The sequence below is a fragment of the Clarias gariepinus genome, chromosome 21 (genome assembly GCF_024256425.1).
Source record: "Clarias gariepinus isolate MV-2021 ecotype Netherlands chromosome 21, CGAR_prim_01v2, whole genome shotgun sequence".
Classification (NCBI taxonomy): Eukaryota; Metazoa; Chordata; class Actinopteri; order Siluriformes; family Clariidae; genus Clarias; species Clarias gariepinus.
In genome coordinates, this window is record NC_071120.1 from 12,685,383 (window position 1) to 12,710,685 (window position 25,303).

Consider the following 25,303-nt stretch of genomic DNA (forward strand, 5'->3'; position numbering starts at 1 on the left):
ACCAACATTAAATCATTTGCCACGTTGTTGCTAACAGACACTTTATCCATGAGTAAAGGAACAATGAAGAATAAACAGGCTGAACCTCGTATCTGTACAACAGGCCTTGGCTGGTGCTTGTAAACAGATTTGCAACGGTCTGGATGATCAGATCTGCGCAAATGAACACGTTTTAACAAACTGCTTAAATTCTGCAAACAGAAATAAAAACTGTAGCCTATGTTTTACACCATCATTACTTTTCCCAGGTGAGAAATGCTTTAGTAACGACAACAAAAACGACAATGACAGTCTTATAGAGTAGAAGGTTGAGCATAAAATATAACCTACTGCAGAATATTATTGCAATAACAATTATAAATCGTAACAAAGCAACCATTTGTCTGTTTCAATTGCATTATGGTCGCAGCTGAACTGTGCAGGTGACGGAAGTTTCCCAGGCAGGTGCCACGGCCTCACAGGGGAATGTCGCTATAAACGAGTCAGACCGGTTTTATAACTCACTGGTCATGTTTTGTTCAGCAACCTCAAGAAATGACCGATTTCCAAATATAACCTTATTTTTCAAATGTGTTCCACTCATTATTATTCTATACTATTCTAATTTACCGACATCATGGTTTCCGTTTTCACCTAGACACCTAGCCCGAGGGTGAGGCAGATGTAGTCTAAGGTTTCTCACCAAGGACAACCTTTCTTTGGCGACGTGACATCAGGGATTTCAGCTCGCTCTCTGTGCCCCATTTTCATCGAAGCGCTCGTTATAAAACAGCGATATTTTAGACGCTTTATTGGCGTTATCAGGCTTACCTGCTGTCTTTCAAAACGGTCCCTTTCTTCGCCTAAAGTAGTTTCCCACATCTTACTCTTCATCCGTGATGGCACCTGTCGTATCGAATTCATCCTTATTGCTGGTGTCGGGTTTTTCCTCCACAAATTTTTCACTGATGGAAGATTTGCTAGAGAACAGTTTGCGCCGCGACGTGTGAGTAATGTCGTCTACTTTATCGCGCAGAGAACATGGAGAAAAGAAAAAATGCAATTGTCTCCTGGTCGTGCAGCTTCACAAATTATTTAAATTATGGCACACTTTGAACATCTCGCTTGAAATCTGTCTCTGCAATGAAATTACTGGCCTGATTGCGCACCTCAGCGCTGTTTCTGAGAGAAACGCAGGGTGACGCAGAACGAGTCAGAGAGACCGCCCCCTGCGTCACACGTCATGCTAAAACAGTCACGCCCACTGGCGTCTCGTTTAGGGAAGCAGGAGGCTGTTCTTTCGTTCGTTTTATTTGCTTGGTTTGCGTGTTTTATATTGATAACGATTACATGATTCCCTTTTGATTACTTTTCATGAAATAATACGCATTTTCTTCCCACAGAGACGAACCAAAAAGCAAGAGAGGCGTACAAGGCCTGAAAAAATACTGGTTAACCAACACCTTCATTCGCCAGTAAGAAACATAACAGAGGGAAAACGTAAACACACCGTTGCCAAGCGTGAGCAACAATCAGAAAATAACACCGAACACAGAGAACATGAGCTTTATAGATCACATAATTAGGACATTAACAACAGAAATATATATATATATATTTTTTTTTGTTTATAAGTCAAAATTTGAAGAACTAATCGGTTTTGTCCAATTGTTTAGTTTATAAGCTCACATTTACAGAAATCTATTTAAAATACAGGGCATGTTTGGTTCACTTCAGGCACCTGGCTCGATTCAGGATGGATTCATTTTCTCACTGGAACTGGAATCGTGCCAAGACCCCAGATGGTCCTGTACTAGTGCTACCCGGAGTGTGAGGGCAGTGTTCACTTGCTTAAACAAACAGCAGAAGCACCTAGGCCTGATTAAATACTGCATATGACAAAGGGTGCTTTTATGTTTGCTGATACGTTTTTGATTGCTACCTTTATTCATTTGCAATTTAGTTAATTTTTCTTTTCCTACATACAATTAAAACCAACCAATAACCATTGTCCGAGGGGTGTTTAGGGCTGACAACATATGTGTAAAACTCACTTACTGGTTGCAAATAAGATGATGAAAAAGTAAACAAACCTTTCCCCAAGTGTGCATAGAAATGACAAATATCACAGATTGTAGATAACACGGAGCTACGCCCAAAGTAGTCATGCTAGTTTAAATGTGAACGCTTGAGAACAGTTGCTCTTTTTTAATCAGAACAAATCTCCAGGACACATCAAATTTCAAGCTCACAGCTTAGTTTAGCAGCTGACCTCTAGAGAATTATGCAGCAGCTAAAACTCCTTTTATGTTCACTTCATGTACAGTATTTGGGCCAATTTAGGATCAAATCCATGTACAGTCTAACCACACCGGGTTCAACTCCTGCATACAAAAAAGCACCCCAAGAATCCAAATGGCAGAAGAACCAACCGTACCAACAATCAAGTCTGATTCAGGAAACAGAGATATTTGTTCAATGAAAGCACTCTAAGACGGATGTATCTGTATTAATATTTATTTGGGGTGTTGTTTTTCCCGTCCTTTGGGTATGGCTGTCTGGTTCCTGTGCTGTGTGTGCTCTCTCTCTCTTACTCCCTCTGCTTGCTTGTCAGTTAAATGCTCCCAGGTGATGCCAATCAGAGTGTGGCTGCAGACGGTGCTGCTACAAAAGAACAGTGCACGCATTCCCGAGGAGAAGCTCACTTCTCCCCTGCTCCAGACTTGTGTTGAGGGTTAGCTATCAGACAATTATTGTTTGTTGTGCAAGTTTAACAATTATTGCAGATAATTGTTCAGTGAGTAAGTTGTATGTTTATTTTCTCTAGTTGGTGCAACCTACTTTAATACATATTTTCTTTGTTAGTAGTACTAACGGGTATTGTACCTTGTTTTTTTTGTTATAGTTAAATGGAAAGCCGTAGAGAGAGGGTGCCCTTTTATTTAGTTTAACCCATGTTTATTCCTGTTTTTCAGTTAGTACGAGATTGGAGGAAAGCCTTCATTTATTTTATTTTACCTGGTTAGGTTATTTAGTACTCCCTCAAACAGGTAGTATGTATTGTTTTATGTTGTCCTTGGCCCTCTCCTGAAATCATTTATTGCTCCCGCTTGGTTAATTAACAAAGAATGTGTTGCATTTGTGGGGCAGTGGATTGAAGTGATCCTTCCACGTTTGTTAATTTCTTCATTATAAGTTTTATTTCTTTTTTTTTACTCTCACTCCCACCCCTGGACATAAGGGAGAGGGATGTAACAAAAGTAAGGAAGAAGTACACAGTTAATGTGATCAATGGTTTGGGAAGGTTGGCCTATAAACCATTCAATCCTGAAAAATCCCCACATCCTATTCCATCTCTTGTTAATTATATTTTGTGTGTGTGTATCAAAATAAGTTCCTTGTATGTGCAAATGTACTTGGCAATAAAGCTCTTTTTGATTCTGAAATTAAATAACTATTGCAAATACATTGTATACTGTTCTTGCTGTGATGTCTGTATGCAGTGTTACAATAAGTTTCCATATACCGTATGTGACCTGTCTGGGTATTCTCATGAGTTAATTACATAATAAGGTGTGAACAAGAAAAAACCTGTTTAAATCATCTCAGATCTTTTCCCACATTTAACCAGCTAGTCATACAAAGATTTGACTAGTTTAACTAGCCTAACCTGAATAACCATGAGTGATAAATTCAATGTTTTACATAAGAATGGTTAAAGATGACTGAACATTTTGCTAAAATAGTTTTGCAAGATACATTTTAAGAAAACTAATTTACTTTTACTTGGACCTAACGTTAATCAAAATCTTATCCATATATCAATATAATCCATTGTTGAACTCTTCCTTAACACTGAAATAATTCCTGGAGTAGTTACGTTTTTAGGCTAATTAAACTGGAAATCACATAAATATATGATTTCATTAAGAATGGCGAAGGTATGAGTCTTATTATTTTTTGGGTATTGTTATTATAGGATATACACAATTACATCAACATATGTCTAGTACACACCTTCTAAAAGCTTTATAATCTTTCACTTAAAGTTTTCTAAATTTTATTTTTGTGAAGAATTAATGGCAACTACATTCAGTTTTCTTTCTGTTCTGTTCTCAGCCTTGTCTTTCTACAATCCAACAGGCAAGTTTTAAAGCTTCTACAGCCTAAGATATATATAGGATATAGATACAAATAATCTTGTATTTTTCTTTGCCATAGGAATATGGGACAAACCATCTTGTATTGGGTATTTCCCCAAAACACCGTGGAGCTGTTTACCCTAAAAAGTTTTATTTATTTGGGTCTAATAGAAAACATTATGTTTGGTGTAAAACTAGGGAAAAAGTGAACCAAATGTACATAAAGGAAGTATAATGGCTTGGGGGATATTTACTTAAGTAGAAATTGGGTGTCTTATACAGCTACATGACAATGCGAATGTTGGTCAGATCCTCCTTTACCAACTTGATTTTGCTTTCCTGAGAGTATCTCTCAATCAGCCTGCAATTTTCTTGCAAGAAATGCGTTCCTTCCCTTTCTATGTTTTCCACAACAAAAGCTTTTGTTGACATGCTTTGGTTATTTTGTTAAACATGCCTGTAGAACACTGGTATACCAACAGTTAAAATTTTTATTTTTTACCTGAAGTTTAACAATATTTCAGAAAAAAAGTGTTAAATAAATTTAGATCTCCATTTGATATCCACTGTACATTTGTTAAATTATTTTAACATTTTTAAAAAGATAATAATGAATACATAGCATACATAACAGGCTAAAACTATCAAACTATGGATTTATGTTCAAATTTATGGCATCTTCAATTTCTGCACACCACCACATGATGCTCTGCTTGTTGTTGCTGGTACAAGAAGGCATCTCAAAAGATGGAGCGATTCAGTTTTTTGATGACCTAGCCCACTGTTTGCTACACTTATGATTATTTACATTGTGTTACTGATATCTCTAAAGCAAATTAAAAACCCAAACAATTGAGTATTTTTTACTTGATCTTTAAAATCTAATATGAGAACATGGAATTTGACACCATTTTATTGTTTTATCTGAAATAACTGACCTACTAATATAATGTTGGCTTTAATCTTCTGTTAATATATATTCATTAAAGTTATGTACATCATGCGTTCTAACAAATATTCTCTGTGTATTTTCTCATTTGTATACTATGTTTCCTGTACATTTTAGTTTTCAAGCATTTTAGTTTTCTCTAATTATTTTAAGTAGAGCTACATTATCTAGAGTTTAAGGGACCACTGACTCACTTACCTGATCAGGTTTTGTGGAGTTACAGTTGATAACTCTGGGAGATTTCTGATAAAGCTCTGTGTTGTAGCTGGCATGAAAGTATGTTTGGTGCAGTTGGGCTGCAATGTACTTGTACATACATTATCACTAAGACACACTTAAATAAATAAGATAATGATCAGAGATAACCGTAGACTGTGGCCATGTCACTACATTTTAATAGAAGAATGAACCGCAGGCTATATGAAGGGCTGCCTGTATGGTGGGGAGGTGGACAAAGTTAATCCACCAGAGTGTCTACTGATAATAATAATAATAATAATAATAATAATAATAATAAACTAAAGATGAACTAATGAATAAATGGCAGTAATGTTTAAAGCTGAAATGCCACATGCCTAAGATTATATTGTACATTTAAAGTAAATTTAAATGTGATTTGGTTATGTTCTGTAGTTTAATACATATTGCGTGAAGTGGAATAGTTAGGCTCTATGATAAGCTTAAAATAAGCTTTATTAAATGAGCAATTACCAAAGTATTTTCTTAAAATGTATGCAATAATATCGAACAGGAAATGATTGCAAAAGTTACAACAACGTTCTAATTACTGGACCATAAGATACGACATTGGTTTCTGTAACATCTGTTCATCTAAAATGAGGAGAACTACGCTTCGTCTCTGTGTCGGTTCGAAGCGGCTCAGGCAGGTTTGATCCGCCAGCGTGCCAGTGCTGAGGGCTGTCGAGCCCAGTGCCGTGTCCTCCCCCTTTAGGAAGTGCTGAGCCAAAATAGAATCGTCTCTTTTGGTAATGTCGAGCTTGTGGACACTAATAGAGACTGTGTAGCGTTGTATTGATTAAATACATTATTTGAATTGAGTAAACGCGTTAAATTGTGGCTGCAAATCCTTTTCAATTAAACACTAAACCCGGATTTTAGTCAATATTTACTACAATTAATATTACAGTAGAAGAAACTATTGTTAATATTAGTCAGGTGTTATTATTATGAAATTAGGCTCGGCTTAGGGATGTTTATTTATTTATTTATTTATTTTTGCTTTGTTTCACTTCAGTCGCAGTGCATAATAAGTAGGATTAATAGCTACTGTTACATTTGAAAGGAAATAAGAAGATGTTTTGTGAGGATAAAGCATGACGTCGTGATTGTTGCCCCCGGAGCTCCAACGCGCAGGCGTGGCTCAGCACAGAGGTGTGTTAGGCACGGAGGGCTGTGATTGGTTCCCGAGTTCTGTAATTTAATGTAAAGAAGTCTTTAAAACGCCAGCCCTGACAGAGGACATGAACGAAACAGCCACGGCGCCATTTATTTCTATTTGTTGTGGTAAGATATTTAAAAAGATCCGCTTTCTTTCTTTCTTAACAGAATTCAGTTTGACTAAACCATGTTTTAATATTAAATAGGCTAATGCACCTCCTGTTCTTTCATTGAAGGTTTCCCCTGAAGATCAGATTATGAAGACTCCGCATCCACTTCACATCGTCAGTCCTCTGAGAGAGAGTGTTCCGCTCTCTAATGTCGCGGGTACATCTGTGTATCTCAAGCTGGACTCATGCCAGCCTACAGGCTCGTTTAAAATCCGAGGCATCGGTCACTTGTGTAAGATGGTGAGTCAGTCATGCTGGTAATATCATTCATCCCCACAATGTACCTTATTCCGAATTTTGCACCAGAAACAGTGCTTTTGCCAAAACCATTCCGTTAGTTGAGTCGGTGTATAGAGTCAGTGATTAATGTCGCTCAGGGTCTTAATGTTCGGTTCTTTATGGAGATGCCGAATTCCTTTCCAGAGGGTTTAGGACATGCATGATAGATTCTGCTCACAGCTCATAAAATATAAAATCTCAATAATATTATAATAAACTATGATTTATTTATATGAGTGTTTAGGTTAATATACATTTGTTAAAAAGATTTAAAAGGCAAATGTGAAGAAGGTTTAGAGAGACGTTCCTCAGCGAGAGCTGCTCTCACATGTGTGCACGCGCTTCCCAAACTGTCAGATCCGTACTGACACCCAGGAACACAGGGATCTTGATAAACTCAAATACGTTCATTTATATTCTGTTCCAAGACATTTTACACGTTTACAGTAAATTGGTGGCAAATAAGATTGCTTACATTAATATGCAATTATAAATATGCATTTTATAAAATCAATCCAAAAAGGAATTTTAATACAGAAATGTACAGCATATAAAAATGATCACTATTTATGTCCTCAGTACTTGATCAGGGCTCCTTTAGCACCTCAGCCCCACTCCGATCCTTGTGAAGCTCTTCCAAGTTCTTAAAACAGCAGTGCTTTACAATTTTCTTAGGACCTGCAATCCCTGTTGCTTGTGTGCCTTTTGCTACCACACTTTCCCATTTTAGGCAATGTTACATAAATATGCACACAGCCAACTCTTCTAGGGATGACCTTCTGTTGCTTAACCTCTGTTGTTTAATCGTCAATATCGTTAATCATCTTCTGATCAAACCGTCAGCATGCTTCCCCATCTACTGGACTTGACCGAGAGTTACATGTTATTTACTGTATACTGTAGGAATAGTATTTGATGCTCACACTTAAAATTGAGTGTTTAAATATTTTGAGACTTATACAGTATTAGAGTTGCACATGAATTAAATTACAGGAAAATACACACACACACACACACACACACACACACACACACACACACACACACACACACACAGTTTAATGACTAATGCATATAATGAAGCAGAACTATGACATCTTGCTTGTCTTTGTTTATAGTGGGCAGAAACTGGCTGCACTCGATTTGTCTGTTGCTCAGGTGAGTTTTTTTCTTTTAAGCAAAGCTTAAGCTTGACCTTATTATTGAGGCCAACAAACCTAATAAAGCCAAAACATGTTCCTTATAGTCTTCTATACCGAAATGTAGTAAAAATTTTTTTTTTTTTTATTATAATATTGGACCTGGATTGGGAAAGGAATGATGATTAACAAATGGCTATAATGAGCAAATTTGTGAGAATTTGTTTGAAAGTTTGCATTACTTTTGTATAACTGCTTTGAAACATTTAGACAGTAGTTAATTAATTAAAGTTTTGGTGTTAATATTAAATCTTGATTATAACTAGTAAATGTATACAAATAGTATATACAGTACATATAAATATATAGTAATAGTAATATAATATTTATAAAATCTTAAATGTAACTCCATCTTGGATTGTATGTCATGGGGAAACAGCGGCTGTTGGGCTGCCAGGTTTACACCGCAAATGGGGCATTTCAGTCAAGTATTTTTTTTCATAAATTCAAAACACATATTTTAACATTGACATTGTGGAGTAGATTGTTTAGAAAAAGCACTTTAATAAATTTTAAGATGAGTGTGAAACATAACAAAATGTGAAAAACTTGAAAGAGTCTGAAAACTTATGTATACTATATATAGAAATTGTGCTTGCTTGTTACTGCAATTTCCAAACTACAACCAATAAATCCTAAAATTAGTCCTAGCTATGAAATGTACTGTATGGGTAAAATGTACAGATGTGTACATTGGTTATATATGAATTAACTTAATTAACTAATAAGTTATTTCTGCACATTTTGCTTTTGTGCAGGAAAAATTGATAGAATCCAGTTATTTAAAAGAATGCAGGTACTTGTGACCACAGAGTACCTGCAGAGTTTGGCAGGCCGACAAACCCAGACCACCTTATCCTAATAGGAAATCTATCTTCTTTGGCTGAAATGATGATACAGACCCAGTGAATCCTAAAACAGGTGTTTTTTTTAAATTAACCCTTTCCTACTACATGTAATGACATGGTCCATATGTGACCCCTTCGGATGTCCAGTATGTTTTACCAACTGGTTACGTTCACTCATGACATAAATTTTCTCATTTCAAAATATATTTATTGATTTTAACTTTTCATCAATCACTATGCACATCAAATTTTGCTCTAGGGCAGAAACTAAAAACACTGGCATCAAACATGCCAACCTATCAAAAAACATGTAAAATGAACAGACCTGCAAAAAGGTTTACCACAGTAGCAGCCATGATTGATGTGAAAAAAAATCAGGTTAGTTCAGTCAGTTACCACTAAATGTCAGTGTTATGGGTTCACATAGGGCACACTGGGTTGTAATGCAAAAAGAAATCGTTACTTTGGTGAGTGGGTTAAATATAACGTTGAAGTAAACGTCTGGGTCAAATATGACCCCAGGGGTGCTCCAGGGTTAATAACAGCATAACGCCAAAACGCTATTACTTTAATACCAGCAAAAGTATACAGCAAACACAAGCTCATATTAAATTGTTTTAGAATACCTTAAATTGTGTTTACTTTATTAGTGATAATCTGATAATCTGATAATTAGCCAGGGTTTCATCAAATATTAACATCACCACAAAAACCATAGAAAATATTAACCAAAATATTTGGCAATTTCTTCTTTTCTTTTGTCTTTCTTGGTCAAAAAGTACTTCTGTACATGTATTTTTGGTGTATGGACACTATCAATTTTATCATTCTTCTGCCCAAACTTTACAATATATTTTACCAAAAAAATAGTTTTTTTTCCCCCCATTTTTAGCACTGTAGCTGTATAATACAGTGGCCCTGAAGTGCAAAACAAATTAACAAAACTGAAAACACAATAACTAATTCAAAACCAAATTAACAAATCCGAAAACAAAATAACAAAAACAAAACAACAAAACAAAAAAAAATTGTTTGGGTTTTGTTATTTGGTTTTTAATTTGTTTTCCATTTTGTTAATTTGTATTGCACTTCTCGGCCAGCTAGATATTAGTTATTTTTTTTCCGTTTTGTTAATTTGGTTTTGAATTTGTTATTTTGTTTTGGGTTTTGTTATTTTGTTTTGAGGTTTGTTAATTTATTTTGCACTTCAGGGCCACCGTAGTATTAGGAACTTAACTGTCCAATGAATGCAAGCAAATCAGTGAAAGTTTTGATTAAATGTTGGTCAAATAAATAATGAAATAAAAAAATGTATTAAGTTAAGAATAAGCAAGTCCTATTAAGTTTAGCATTTATTGAGTTGCTAATAAATGCTCTGTCCCATTTGTATAGAATGAATTTTGTGTCAGGAATGCTTTTGAAATATGTTTTTATAAATTGGTTATCCAGATTTCTGTAAAGCTGTGTTTTATTACATGACAAGTGATTTCGTTTTACCTCTATTAGTGCTGTTAACCTCTGACTTCCACACAATATGATTTAAACAATATATGATATTTGATGCTGTAAGGAGTGTACTATATAATGCTATTTAATATCTCATCTTAGACCACCATCTTGATATTTAGTCAATTTTACTATTTTACAGTACTGTTATTGATATTTCATATATTAAGGTCATAAACAGGCAAGTAGGTAGAATTGTATTGAAACTTTCCCAAACTTTTTAAACTTGTTATACTTTGATCCATATCAAATAATAAATTTCTTAAAAAAATGTAACAATAGTGTAAAGTAGTAATAATAAAGTAGTAACCATAGTTAGTAGAATCTTGTTAGACCAACAGTATATTACACTACTCAAGCTATGTAGTGTTTTCAATAAGACTGTTTATTCTCATACTGTAATCCATATTTTCCAGGAGGCAATGCTGGCATGGCTGCAGCTTATTCTGCACGGAAGTTGGGAGTGTCTGCCACTATAGTGGTGCCCAGTGTTACTCCTTCAGGCACAGTGCAAAGACTTTATGATGAAGGAGCTGATGTCATAATTCATGGCAATGTGAGTTATATTTATTAATATTTTTGAGCAAACCTAACATTAGTGTTTAAAAGGAAGCAACAAAAACTGTTAAATTTATTCATTACAAGTTTTATTTCTCCCTACAGTCACTAAATGAGAGCCTGGAATTTGGTCAACAGCTCGTTTCTAACAACCCTGATTGGGTATTCATCTCTCCCTATGATGATCCCCTTATTTGGTGAGCAGCTTTTGTACATTTTGAAATGCTGTATATTATATTACACAGTAAATTAACACTAATATTTATCATTTTATACAGGAGACAAATATAGGAGAAATCTAATAAAAATAAGACATCTGATAAATAATAGGTAAATCAAAGCAAGTTGAAAGTATGGTATAAATTTTAAAAGTTGGCATACAGATATACTGTACCACAATACTTTGTATATACAGTTATATACAGTGTACTGGTTAGTTTAAACTATGTCAATAATCTATCATTTTGAAATTCTTTCAACATTTCCCGTTTGCAAGAATTATCCTGATTTAACATTCAGACAATAATTTTGTATATTGTATAGAGCAAATAATTAACTCATCAAATCATGCACCGTTAAATAAAGTTCAACAACTAATAACCAAATAACCAGTGGATTACATGGATTTACAGGGAAGGTCACACCACTCTGGTAAAGGAACTGGAGTCCCAGCTGGAACGGAAACCAGGGGCAGTGGTTTTGTCTGTGGGAGGTGGTGGCCTCTTGAATGGGGTTGTGGAAGGTCTTCGTCGTGCTGATTGGGAAGACGTCCCCATCATTGCTATGGAAACAGTGGGTGCTCATAGCCTCAATGCAGCCATGAAGGTGGGAGAACTGGTTACACTGCCCTCCATCACCAGGTAAGGGGTATAGGGAATTATAATGCTTTGATTCGGATGCTGGATTTGATTTGGGCTTGATTTCTGATCAAGAAAAAGTATGATGATTTGAACATAATTATTCTAATCTGTTTTGGTCTTTAGTGTTGCTACCACACTGGGCCTTACACGAGTATCATCTCAAACAATGAAGCTTGTGGGTGAGCACACCGTTTACTCAGAACTGGTCACAGATCAGGAAGCTGTATGTGCAGCTGAGCGTTTTATTGGTTAGTAAATTTCAGGCTTTTAAAAAATATATATATAGATATAAATGAACACAAATAAAAACATTTTTATGAAACTTAAATATTTCATGTTTAAGTTCTGAAGCACAAATCGCACCTCACATTGACCTTTGTTTTATATGATCTTTGCAGATGATGAAAAGATTCTAGTTGAACCTGCTTGTGGTGCTGCTCTTGCTGCCATCTACTGCAATGTCATTAATCGTTTGCAGATGGAAAATAAGTTGTCTCAGGAGTTGGGGCCAGTGGTGGTGGTTGTGTGTGGGGGCAACAACATCAGCATAGGGCAACTGCAGAAACTAAAAAAACAACTGGGAATGACAGGGTAGATATGGCAACCTGTTCAGATAACAAAGTAAACTTCAAATATTTTGGGATGTAGTATTTACTAGTAGGTACATTTAGAAAAATCACTTGATTTATCTGGATAAAAAAAAATGACACTTACACAGACTGTTCCAGACAGTATTTTATTTTTATTTTTATAGCAAACCAATATGTTAGGAAAAGTTAGGAAAAAACTATATTTTTCAGCAGATCTAAAAATATATTTAAAAGAAGAAAAATTTATTCAACTCCTTAAGACTATTACTAAAACTAAAACAACTTTTGCTGCAGGAGTTTCCAGGTCTGTTCATATCAGCTTTTGCACTGTTTTACGCATTCTTCCTGCCAGATTTGCTCCAGGTTGCTTGGATGATTCTTGCAATTTTCCAATAGCGTAACAAATTTTCAAATGGCCTAAACACCTAGACTTTGACTATCATTTAGTTCTCCCACCAATTAAAAAAAATTTATATTTAATTAACTCATCATTTATAAATACATTCATCTAGAAGATGCATTCCCATTGTGTAATGGGAACATTTGCATTTTTTGCTGTTCTTTCTAGTAAAGCAGTAAATGTCAGAATCAGGTACTATCGGATACTCTCGCCACCCTCAGAAATCAGTCAATTCACTTTGAACAAGGTTTAAACCTCTCCCCTAATTCTGACTAAAAATTCCTTCTCATTGGGACAGATTATTTTAATTCAGCTGTTTACATGGTAATATTTAATTCGATTGACCTTTTAATCCCTATATTGATTGAATAATAGGGTCCATGTAAAAGCACCTATTGTTCTGATGAAAGTTTCCCCTATCCCCTACCCCTCCAATGTAGTTAAAAAGTACTAGGGTCAATGTAAATGTGTCACAAGTAGAGGCCAATTGTAAGCCAGGTGAATCATGAAAGAAGTAGTAGTTTTCATCAGGGTAAATTTGTAAGTATCATTGATTCTGATAAGTTCTGGTAACAAATAGTCAATTTTGGTGCAAAAAAAAAGGGTCTGGCTGGTACAGTATAATCTGTGCATGTATGTAATACAGGTGACTATGATAACATTAATGGAACTGAATGCTTTTGCAAGACACTATATATATAATTCCACATCCCACTGACTTTTGCACACCCACAGCTGGGGCCAAATCATTCCAGAATGTCGAACTTGACTTAACTAAATCTTTCTACTAAAGAACCATAATTTAGTCAAAAATCCTAAAACAATTGCTTGAAGGTAGGGTTTTGAAATATTTTAATATTAATATTATATATTTATATTACATTATAAAAAAAAATACATATTTAAAAGTTCTTGGTTAGAAACTTGTATGTATAGGATGAAAATAATTTCATGTTTTTACATGTCGGTTAATGTACCGTGTTTGGGCTTTGGATTTAAACTGTCTAATGTAACAACTGTATTTTAACAACAACAAAATCTGTTTACTTCTCTTGTATATAAAGGATTCACCTTTTAATTTTAATAACTGGGCGAACTGCACATTGTCCAGAAAGGAAGGAAACAACCTTTGCAAAAATAACAATAAAATTAAAAAGGTAAAAAAATTTTTACCTTTAAATATTTTGGATTTGTTGTTTACAATGTTTCATATGAATAATGGATAAAGCTCTTGAGCAGTATCTACATGGTTTGCTGATTGGATAATTGCACACACTTTTATCTAATTAGATGGACAGTGTGTGATACTTCTTAAATGGTGCATATATTGTACAGAGATAAGTTTATGGTGTGTTGGCAGAGTTTCTGCATGTCAATAATAGTAAAGTGGACTAAAACCCCCGAGTCTGTTAGATAGTGAAGCTTTCATTTCATTTCTTTAGCTGTTTCTGGTTTAATACTTTTAATATTAACCTTTGCCAGTGATCTGAAGTATTCTTGTATGTTCATATTCAGGATGACAAAGCAAATAGAGGTATAATAAAAATAACAAAGCAATAACAATGTAATAATAATAATAATAATAATAATAATAATATCTAAACAACATCTGCATACAAACAGTAGACATTGTTATACATCAATACATTTTATTTATATTCTGTGACAGAAATTATGAACTCAATATCACTTAACTGGATTGGACATCTGTATTATATTCTATTATATTCCAGATGTGTAGATGTCAGAAAGAAAATTAATGCAAACATAAATAATTATAATAAATATCAAGTTAATGTACAGCACAGACTATTTTTTTACCCTTTCTGTTGATGCCCTTTGACAAACATTAATATTCGTCTTTTAAAAGGTAAAAAAAAAAAAAAAATGAGGATGGAGTATCCTTAATAGCAGCAATTACACCAAAATGTACAGCAGAAACAGAGTCTAAGCTCTATTTTGAACATTTTGGGGAGGTCTTCAGTAGCATTCTCCAAGTGGCATCAATGTTACAATGGTTTTACTGAAGACACACAAAAAACACTGCAAACACAAGCATTAGAAGAAACAGGAGACTTCATCTACATGTAAAATGATTGAAAAGACAATAAACTGCCCCCTTTTCCTAATGTGCTTTACGCAGAATGAAAACAAACAAAATAATTAAATTGCAATGAAAAAAAAACCTAACCAAGTAAACTGTAAAGTAAATGATTATGATAATAAAAACTTAATTCTTGCTCAAATCCACTGTACAAAGGTAAGTCAAGCCAAAGCCAAAATAACATTGGGTAACAAATGGTAACATGCAGTGCTGTTCTTAACAAAATGGGGGCTGAGATGCATAACCTCCTATAAGCAGCAAGGGTTTGAGATGGCAAGTGAAATGCTAAGCTAATCGCTCAGAAACAAAAAAAGAAATGCTCACAGACAGAAAGTACATGCAATATGTCATAAATAGAACTTCTTGAATTCACCATTCGATCAGCCATAACATTAAAAACATAAGAAAGAAAACCACCTAGGATTTGGGTTCCCTTGTGCTGCCGGGGGGCACTAGCCTCTGGGGGCATGGCTCCACAGGGTCTCTGGGGGGTGTGCTGTGGTGTCTGGCACCAGGTCATTTGCAGCAGATCCTTTGGGTGCTGTGGGTTGCCAACGTATTTGTCCAGTGTATCCCATGGGTAGTCAATCAAAGTGGGACTGGAGAGTTTAGAGGCCGGGTTGGCATTGACTTTTTTTTTTTTTTTGGCAATTTGTGCTGCATTAGCCTTTCTGTGGGATTGGACCAGACCAGCTGGCCTTTGGTCCCCGTGTGCATTGGGTGTTCATAATCTTGTCATAAATTAATTGACAATAAATTAATAAAACATTCCACAGATGCTCGAAATGGATTGAGATCTGGAGAATTGGGAGGCCAAGTCAACATCTAAAACTAGTTCTAGTGTAACTCAAGCCTTTCTTAACCAATTTTTGCAGTGTGTCAAGTTGCATTATGCTACTAAAAGAGTCCACTGCCATTAGGAATAGCCATTTCAATGAGGGAGTGTACTTGGTTAGCAACAATCTTTAGGTAGGTGGTACATGTCAAAGTAACATCCACGTGAATGACGGGAAGCCACTGCCCTTGGCATCACGCTGCCTCTGCTGTCTTGCCTTCTTCCCATAGTGCATCCTGGTGCCATCTCTCCACAGGTTAGAGACACACATGCACCTAGCCATTCACATGATGTAAAAGAAAATTTTCAGACCAGGCCACTTTTTTCCATTGCTCCTTGGTCCAGTTCTGAGGCTCACAGGCTCAATATAGATGCTTTTGGTGGTGGACACGGGTTAGCATGGGACCAGTCAGGACCGAGAACATCCCACATAAGCTGCAGTTTTGGAGTTGTTTTGACCCAGTCCCCCCAATCATCACAATTTGTCCCTTGTCAAAATCACTCAAATCCCTACATCTGCCATTTTTTCTGCTTCTAACACATCAACTTCAGGCACATAACATTCACTTGTTGCCATTGTAATGAGATAATCAATGATATTCACTTTACGTGTTAGTTGTCATAATGTTATGGTTGATCAGTGCATATTCTCCTGATATGTTTTCTAGTTGCAGCATCTTGCTGTTAATGTCTTGTATTCATGGTAGAGGTTTTGTAGTGTAGAGATTTTGTAGTGCTTTGTTACAAAACGCTAAAATTAATTTACTAATTTTCTGTCATCCAATATAGCAGTTTATTTAAGCCATTTGTATTATTCTATTAAATGTTTATGTAAATGCCTTGGTAGTCAGAGGCGTGTGAAGTCCTACAGTAAGTCACTGTGCAGTAAGGCCTTGCACACACGCAAAGAAAAATAAATCTGCAGCCCCCATTCATCCTTGTCCCTGCCCCCCTCAGCCACATGAAGCATCTTACTGCAATGCTACTGTACTTGTTGTTTAGGATAGCAGTTATAATGGCACATAAAAAAATAATGACTAAATTTATAAATTATATAAAAAGAACATTTTAAATCAATGGCAACAATAAAGTGCAGGAAGGCGAACAACAGGAAACCATGGGGAAAAAAGAAAATAAAAATGCAACTCCACATTGATTTCCATATTATCTAACAATGCAGGACTACTATTGGATAGAAGATGTAGATTCCTCCCAAATATGTGATCTAAAAAACAAAACTCTTGTCTTTTTGAAGGCAACCAAACTTGGATAAATGGGAGCACTCGGAGTCCAAATTTCCATAAACAATAGGTGCGAGTTAACATGAATGTGTGGTATTTTTGTGGATGTGTTTGTGTTCTCAAACATTTTAGCCACTCAGAGGGTCCTCACGATAGTGTATGGCATAACGTAACTTTTCCAGCATCACATCAAGTGAGGAATACTGTGGCAGTTTCACCATAAACATGCAGGTCTCTACTCGAATGTAACGATGGTCAGGTGAACCTAAAAACAAAAAATAAATTCATCACTTTAAAGAGTGAACCAAAAAAAGTCTCGATACATGGGGTTAATTAACACTTTTTAGCAACATTTTACTTTTACTTTACGGTCTCTAAGCCATAGAGCATCGCTGGTCTCACCACTGTCTTGAACACCTTTCCTTTCATTCTAGCTGATACTCTTTTATCGCACAACACACCTGAAACTTTTCTCCACCCATTCCAACCTGCCCGTACCTGCCTTTTTACCTCCTTTCCACACTTTTCGTTGCTCTGGACTGTTGACCCTAAGTACTTAAAGTCCTGCACCTTCTTTACCTCTACTTCCTGTAGCCTCACCGTTCCTCTTGGGTTCCTCTTATTTACACACATGTATTCCGTCTTACTGCGGCTAACCTTCATTTCTCTGCTTTCCAGAGCATACCTCCACCTTTCCAAATTTTCCTCCACCTGTTCCCTGCTCTTGCTAAAAAGCACAATGTCATCTGCAAACATCATTGTCCATGGAGACTCCTGTCTATAACCTCATCTGTCATCCAGTCCATCACCAGAGCAAACAAAAAGGGGCTTAGAGCCTATCCTTGATGCAGATCCACCTCCACCTTGAACTCTTCTGTCACACCTGCAGCACATCTCACCACTGTCTTACAGCTCTCATACATGTCCTGCACCACTCTAACATACTTCTCTGTCACTCCAGACTTCCTCATACAACACCACAGCTCCTCTCTCGGCACCCTGTCGTACGCCTTCTCTAAATCTACAAAGATTAGATGGAAAGTTGGATAGAATATAAATATATATAAAAAATCTTTTGCTTAAAGGTCCCCCAGAACTAGCATATAAAATGTATATAGCATATCATTAGGATATAAAAAGTAGAAGATGCAAAAGTTTTTCAGACCTCGGACTGACACACGCACACTATTTCCTTTATTCCAATTGTGCATATGCATACATTTGTAATGCAACTATTTATTCTTGAATATGTTAATGCTCCACAAACAGAAAACTGGACAATATACATACCCACTGCACCATCTGGAGGGGCAATTTTCATGGGATAAGGAGGCACATGAGCAGTGTCTGGCCCACCATCCTTGCAGGGGCAGGTGAAGGGTATCCGTTCTTGATTGCAGGCAAACTTAATGAACTTACAGAGCTCTTCCTGTGTAAACATCTCCAGTGCTGTCCAGAAGAACTCAATGTGCTGGTCGGTCTCCATCAGCCCCACTTGATACATTGTATGAGCCTGAATTGTTAAAGTTGTGACCAAAAAAAAAGGATTTTTGTACTTAGAGCATACAGTAGGTTAGATATATTAGCAGCTGTCATAACAATTTAGAGATTTCATAACACATTTTATTTGCAAAACACTTTAATCCAAAATGTCATTACAAATATAAAATGTATACCATTTCCATTTATGACACAAGTGGAAAGGGTAAAATAGGAATAAGCAGGTAAATAATATTACTTTTAGAAATTCCAGGTTGATGTAGGGGAGGCCACAGGTACGCAGTTCTATCTCTAACGGACTGAGCATAGTGAGAAGTTGAAGAGGAATAATGGAGCCCAAGCCAGCACGAACAGCACTCATACGCTCCACATTTTGCAGTTCACGCAGACGCAAGCCACGTACTGCTTGAGCATACAAGTCTTTGTTCTCCCAGCTAGAAATACAAAAGAGTAATGAAGTATAAAACAATTAAACTTTTTTTTAAGTAAGATTTGATAAAGCAAGCGTAAAAAACACTAGTCATGCACAGACACTTTCAGGGGCTATTGCTCTATCTTAGTTAAAAGGACAATTTCCTGATTTTAGGTGTCATCCATCAGCATGTCAAAATGTTAAAACCAAATTTAAATTTGCAACTTGTTTGCAAAAAAATAATAAAACCCCTGCACATTGTTAAATTAAAATATCATTTCTTGACATAGTTTTTTGTAAACTAGTTAGAGCAGCAATATTATTTTGCATCTTTTAGTGTGATTGTAAACAACTGTCCTCCGAGTGTGTTATGCTGCCCCCAAAGGTGCGTGAGCAAGCAGTTTGAAAAGATGCGGTCGGCTGGCGTCACGTGGTTAGAGGAAACAAGTGATAGTCTTCGGCCCTCCTGACTGAGGGGTCGTAGTAGCTTAATGTGGGAGCCCCCTAGTGATCGGGAGGAATTGGACACGACTAAATTAGGGAGAAAATCGGGGGACAATTTTAATTTTTATTTTTGTGCTGGCAGTGACTTTAACATTTACCATGCTCAGTGAGTCCTGTAGGGTCTATGACCCTAGGGGGTCTTTTTTGTATTACTCTGAGCATTGAAGGAGGTGACCTTGGGGTGAATTGCTGGGAGGTTAAATCCTGGAATGATTGGCAACTGTATTTAATGGTTTTCTTGCCTTTGCAATCTTTCCCATTGTAGAACGTTGAACTACAAATTGTTTGAAAATGGTTTTATTACCCTTTTCAGATTAACGTGCAGCAACAATTGCTTCTCTAAAACCATTGCTCATTTCTCTCCCAATTGGCATTGTGTTAACACACACCTGAATTATCCAGACAAGGATATTTAAAAACCTCTGTTTTTGTAGAGGTATGAACAACTGCTGATGATCAATTAATTAAAGACTGATTATTAGCAGCACCTGTAGAAGCAGTAAGGGAGTACTTACTATTGCCCACTTTTTTTTTTTTTTTTTGTTCTACAAATAATGGCTATTTGTTATTGTTCAGAAAGATGATAAAAGAAAAATGCTGCTTTGGACCGAACAGAATTGATGTTCATCAGTGAACATGGATGTTAAATTATTTTTGGCGAACATCAGTTTTCTTGTGAAAAGAAACTAGCATCCATGTTAGCTTGTGATTTAGCTTCTAAAATGATAGGGGACATAGGGTATTGTATGAATTAATTATCAATTAATTGTAATTAATTAATTAATCAATAAATGAATAAGCATGGCTGACAAAAACTAATGCTTGTCAAAAGTAAAACTTGATTGACTTTTTAATTTTATTTACTTTCACTTGGCAATTATGGAATACCCGTATTCATGCAGTTAAAACAGCAGAAATGAATATACGCACTGCCTGGACAAAATAAATGCCATTTCAGAAATGTCAAATTATTGGGCTGCATTAAGCAAAGGACCCTTCAAAACTTAAAAGGACAGTTCTGAGCTGTCAACTTCATGAAAATTGTGTTTTAAAAAATCTTAAAATGGAGATTCTGACCCTATTCCAGAGTGATTGGTAAGTGTGAAGTGATGCACCCATCATGCATAGAGGCCACTGTACAAGCCTCAGGAGGCAGTGTTATGATCTGGGGTTGCTTCAGTTGGTCAGGTCTAGACTCTAGCAATGTTATCTGGAACTACAATTTAGTCAGCTGATGACCTGAATATACTGAATGACCAGGTTATCAAATTAAGTGAATTTTTCATTCCTGATGACAGAGGCATATTCTATAACTTAAATTGTAAAGATTTGGTTCTGGGAGCATGAGGAATCAATTTCACAGTTTCCACATGTTAACTGGCCACCAAACTGTGTGCTGTAATTAAAGATAAATGTGACTGAATGAAATCTTAAGAGTGTGAAACCGTCAGAATTCGGCAAACAATATCCATTTTCCCCACTCCTTTATCTACTTGTCTTTTAAACCTTACTGTACCTGATGGCAAGCTTATGTCCACCCTGACACAGTTCCACCTCTTCTCCTGTCATGGTGACATAAGTGAAGGAACAGACCGGCCGGCTGGGCGAGTCAGGGCTTTCACCGGAATGGCTCTGCGATGAGATTTCTGTGCATAACGTTTCCAACTCTGCCTTATCCATCACCTAAAAATAGCAAAGTGACACTGATTTTTTTTAAATCAGACAAACAAGTGAACATTGTGCTGTGAAGTGGTAAAATGTTGGCAAAACTGCTTGCTATATACAGACCATGTTGACCATGTTTGCCAAGCAGTCATTACATTAGCACACAGCAGTATATCTTCTATAGTCATTAACAAAGTATGTATTTCTGTTAAGGCACAGTTAATGAAACAATCTACAATTTAATTGACTATAAATCTATGAGAACCATGATAAGCAGAAACGCACCCCAGCATGTACAAAATATTGAACAGGTTTTTTATTTTATCAGTACATGTCCCAGCCTGGCAACTTCGGACAAGGATACAATTGTTAAATTTTTGAATACCACCAAAATGTAATTGTAAACGTTTATAAACTTTTAGGTTTAATTCATGAATTCATGAAATAACAGTTATTATCTAAACATAGTTACGGATTTGGGTATTAAAGCAAAAGTAAAAAAGTCCTTACTTTTTTAAAGCAGTGTCTAATCTGGCTTTTCTGTTTACATTTACATATATGTATTTAAATGCATGGTGCCTGATTACTTAATCTATGGCTTACAATAACTAGCCTTTTTTGACACTCAGTTTAAATCTCAGTATATTTATTTAGGTTATTTGTCCTAGTAAACATGGCTTACACTATCAAACTTCTTGGCATAGTTGTAGGTGAGAAGGTCAACTTCCTGGAGATCTGTTTCTGGGTCCAGAGAATCACCAACTAGACCTTTCCAAAAGGAACCCTGCAAATCCAGAGGTAAAGGCACATCTGCACGAATGGCAATTCCCAGCAGCTGACCGAAGAAGTGCAGCAGCTGTTCTTCTGCATAAGTTATGGGGCAGCATGTCAGGATGTACTTCCCCTAGACAAATACACGTTATTGCATTAGTTTTATACTGAAATAAAAGCTGTTACAATATTTAGCATTTTGCACACAGTACGAACAGTAGCTCTCAGCAAAAATAAGAGAAGAGCATGTTCTGAACTGCACTAAATATTAACTTATTGTTAAAAAAAAAAAATTAATTAAGAATATTGGATGACAAATGGTGGCAGCAACCAATCCTGTAACGTCTAATATCTATGCTTGGGAAGATATTAATCACAGGTATTTAAAGTAAAGGTTTAAAGTGACAGAATTTGGAGGACAAACTTTAAAAAACTTTAAGACTGCAAGAGGATGAACTCAAGAAGACAACGATCACTGTTTTACTGTTAAAAGCTTTTAACCTTTGGTCAAATAATATAAAACACAACAGTATTTTTGCATCCCTCATGAATGGAGTAGAGTGCAGGATTTTGAGGACTACATACTGTACCTTGCTTCGATTACTGGCAGAACTGGGACAAGGCATAAGCAAAGATAGGATGTTGCTTTGCAGCTCCTTACAGACTTGCCATAGGAAGTGACGAAATGAACCACCTATGAGGAAGTACAACTTTTGAATATGACCATTGATCTAATTAAGTAAATGATAGGTTCAAGAGTACTGTACTGCATTGAATTCTGACTTGTGCCATGAACTTCCTCTCCAGTGAAGCGGATGTTGAAGGCATATGTGGGATCTCCTCCACTAGCTAGTTTCACACACAGCTGGGACGAGGGAACATTAGACAGCTGCCGCGCTGCCTGGCAGAAATAGGTGTTCTCTGATAAGCGGATCTCTCCTGGACATAGACATGCACATTAAAAGAGAATTAAACATCTTCATGACATCTGATGAATACCAGAAGCGGCTCCTGCATAGAGATTTTTGTGCAGGACTCTGACCTTAATAACAATGCTGAAAGGCTGTAATTGTTGACTTACATGCCACCAAGAAAGGTTCCTGAAGACAGAAATGCTCACTCCAAAACGACTTTATTGATTTGGTGAGAAATAAACAGCACTCAATGCCAGCTCCGTCAATAGAAATGTCTATCCACAATGACTAAGTCTAGCCCTATTGTTAGTAGTTTTTATGCCTTCAGTACCCTTAATATATACTTCCTGGGTTAAAAAGTCACCTTTTTAGAAAAATTAAAATTACTGGCCTGCATCAAGCAAAGAAAACATCTAAGGATATTTGAATTAACTGGAATTGGGCTAAGAACCCTTTAACACAGTATTGGAACTGGTGGTGGGAAGTTCCGATAATTTTACGGACTCAGATCTTTGAGCCTCCTTCAGCAAAATGAATGAATCTTTTTTTGAGTCATTTCTTTCATTTCAGCAAAATGCAATTAAAATGTTACTTTCCTAATATCTACCACTATGACTTATGCAAACAATCATACAACAAACAAGACAAAAAAAATACAGTAATGATATAAGAATTTTTTTTAATTTATTATTTACCTGAGTCTTTAGTCTACGATTGGCACACCTCACCTCTTCTCTTCTCTTAGCTTATGGGGCTGTCACGTGATGAAAAACATGGGAAACCCGAAGACCCAAAGATGAACTAATCAAAAATCTCTTTCCGGCTCAGACTGCATTGGTTAAGTTTGGGGCTGTCACATGATGAACGAACGACTCGAGAAACCGGAAGACTTGAAACTGACTGAACTAATTCCTTTAGAAAACCAATGATATTCTGCATGGTCGACTGAACAAATCATTCCAAGAGAAGACTTGTTCTACCCACATTACACTACAGATTCGCTTAAAATTAACAAATTGTTCAAGAAGAACCCATCACTAATTAGGACCTAAAACAATAAACTACCTGGAAGAAATATGGTCTGAAAACAAAAAGATTTATGGCAAACACTTGATAAAGTAACAGCTATGTTTAAAAGGGAATGTACTTTAAGAGCATTTTCACACAGACAATCTGACAATAACTTACAGTATTGGAACTAAATGACTGTGTAGATCAAATGGTATGAAGGGGAAGAGACTGCTTTCTTTTCCTGCCTCTGAAGGCAGTGTTATGTTTAGGCTCAACAATGTTATGGGTCATTTTCACACATTAAATGGCTATCACATTGGATGGTGTAATTTTAGCTCATGGCACATAAGGCATATGAATGAAATCTTTTTTTGCCCGGCAGTGTATATTTCAAATGTTATATTTTAAATATTATTTTTAGCAAAAAAAAAAAAATAATTATATATACATACATACATACATTCATATTATATATATATATATATATATATATATATATACACACACACACACTACCGTTCAAAAGTTTGGGGTCACTTTCCAACTTAAAGTTATTTCCATTCCATTAAAAATGCATGGTCTCTTTTGACATGTTAATGGTGAGATGTTTCTGCTACTTGTGCTCTGTAAAGACTTTATAACGCCTCTAATCTGAGGTGCTGTTAATTGGTCATTTTTCAGGCTGATAACAATAAATGACCTTCTCGTCTGCGGAAGAGGTAGGTTTTGGTCTCGCCCTCCTGGGATGGCCTTCATGAGAGCCAGTTTCATTATGGTGCTTGACGGATTTTGCAAATGCACTTGACAATACTGTTCTTGCAAGAACTATTACAGAAAGGCTGACCTCTTAAAATAACAACTAACTGTTGTTTTTACGTAATTACCAAATTCCATATGTGTTATTTTATAGTTTTGAAAACCCCAGTATAAACCCCAGTATTGTTGTAAAATGTAGAATATATATATAAAATGAAAATGTAGCCAAAAAGCCTAGTGCTGGAGGCATAAACACTCAAAGAACTTTTAGCCTATTGAGAAGGGCTTTATTTAGTAGATGCTCTGCATACCTCCCACAATCTCCAAAGGATCCAGTGTGATCTCGGGGGCAGCATGGTCAACTGTGCGTTGCACTGTCGCATTCAGAACCTTGTTCATAATGGCTACTTTAGTGTCATAAAAAATAAGGCCTGAGAAAAAAAAAATTGAAGAAACAAAAGAAAGGTTAGAATATATTCCCATTAACAGCTAATGACTTGGTAACTTTTTTTAAACATCAAAAGTATCAGACCTTTAGCCTCACAAAGAAGTGCAGCAATACTGTTCTGAAATGTTTCTGTCTGCCTCAGCTCCACAAGTGGCAGAAAGAAACCCTCCAGGGTGTTATTAAGAGACTGCAGCAGGGCAAAGCGTAGACGCAAACTCTCAACAGGCACACCTATAAAATACATTTCATATTATTCCAGAACAA

General features: G+C 36.1%; 3 protein-coding genes across 6 annotated transcripts in view; 1 reads left to right on the plus strand and 2 right to left on the minus strand.

Annotated features, from left to right (window-relative positions):
• hip1rb (huntingtin interacting protein 1 related b) overlaps positions 1 to 1,161 on the minus strand; it is a 93,030-nt gene extending 91,869 nt beyond the window's left edge. Inside the window, exon 1 of the mRNA XM_053481012.1 lies at positions 811 to 1,161. Coding sequence (XP_053336987.1) covers positions 811 to 903 — 93 coding nt within the window. The 5' untranslated portion in view covers positions 904 to 1,161. The remainder of the gene's footprint in view (positions 1 to 810) is intronic.
• A 5,546-nt stretch (positions 1,162 to 6,707) lies between these two features.
• On the plus strand, positions 6,708 to 13,647 carry LOC128509805 (L-serine dehydratase/L-threonine deaminase-like). The gene is made up of 7 exons (XM_053481648.1): positions 6,708 to 6,878; positions 8,036 to 8,075; positions 10,887 to 11,026; positions 11,134 to 11,225; positions 11,661 to 11,888; positions 12,012 to 12,136; positions 12,287 to 13,647. Exons 1-7 carry the CDS (start codon positions 6,726 to 6,728, stop codon positions 12,481 to 12,483), a joined length of 975 nt encoding a protein of 324 aa, XP_053337623.1. The 5' UTR covers positions 6,708 to 6,725; the 3' UTR covers positions 12,484 to 13,647.
• Positions 13,648 to 14,507: 860 nt separating this feature from the next.
• The window catches only part of LOC128509806 (probable E3 ubiquitin-protein ligase HECTD4), a 128,930-nt gene continuing 118,134 nt past the window's right edge, over positions 14,508 to 25,303 (minus strand). For all 4 annotated transcript variants that reach the window (XM_053481652.1, XM_053481650.1, XM_053481651.1 and 1 more), the window contains exons 68-76: positions 25,124 to 25,270; positions 24,903 to 25,022; positions 22,694 to 22,849; positions 22,501 to 22,604; positions 21,822 to 22,043; positions 20,991 to 21,157; positions 18,797 to 18,992; positions 18,349 to 18,571; positions 14,508 to 17,323 (exon numbers count right to left, since the gene is read on the minus strand). In XM_053481652.1, the coding sequence (XP_053337627.1) occupies positions 17,187 to 17,323; positions 18,349 to 18,571; positions 18,797 to 18,992; positions 20,991 to 21,157; positions 21,822 to 22,043; positions 22,501 to 22,604; positions 22,694 to 22,849; positions 24,903 to 25,022; positions 25,124 to 25,270 (1,472 nt within the window). In that variant the 3' untranslated portion in view covers positions 14,508 to 17,186. The remainder of the gene's footprint in view (positions 17,324 to 18,348; positions 18,572 to 18,796; positions 18,993 to 20,990; positions 21,158 to 21,821; positions 22,044 to 22,500; positions 22,605 to 22,693; positions 22,850 to 24,902; positions 25,023 to 25,123; positions 25,271 to 25,303) is intronic.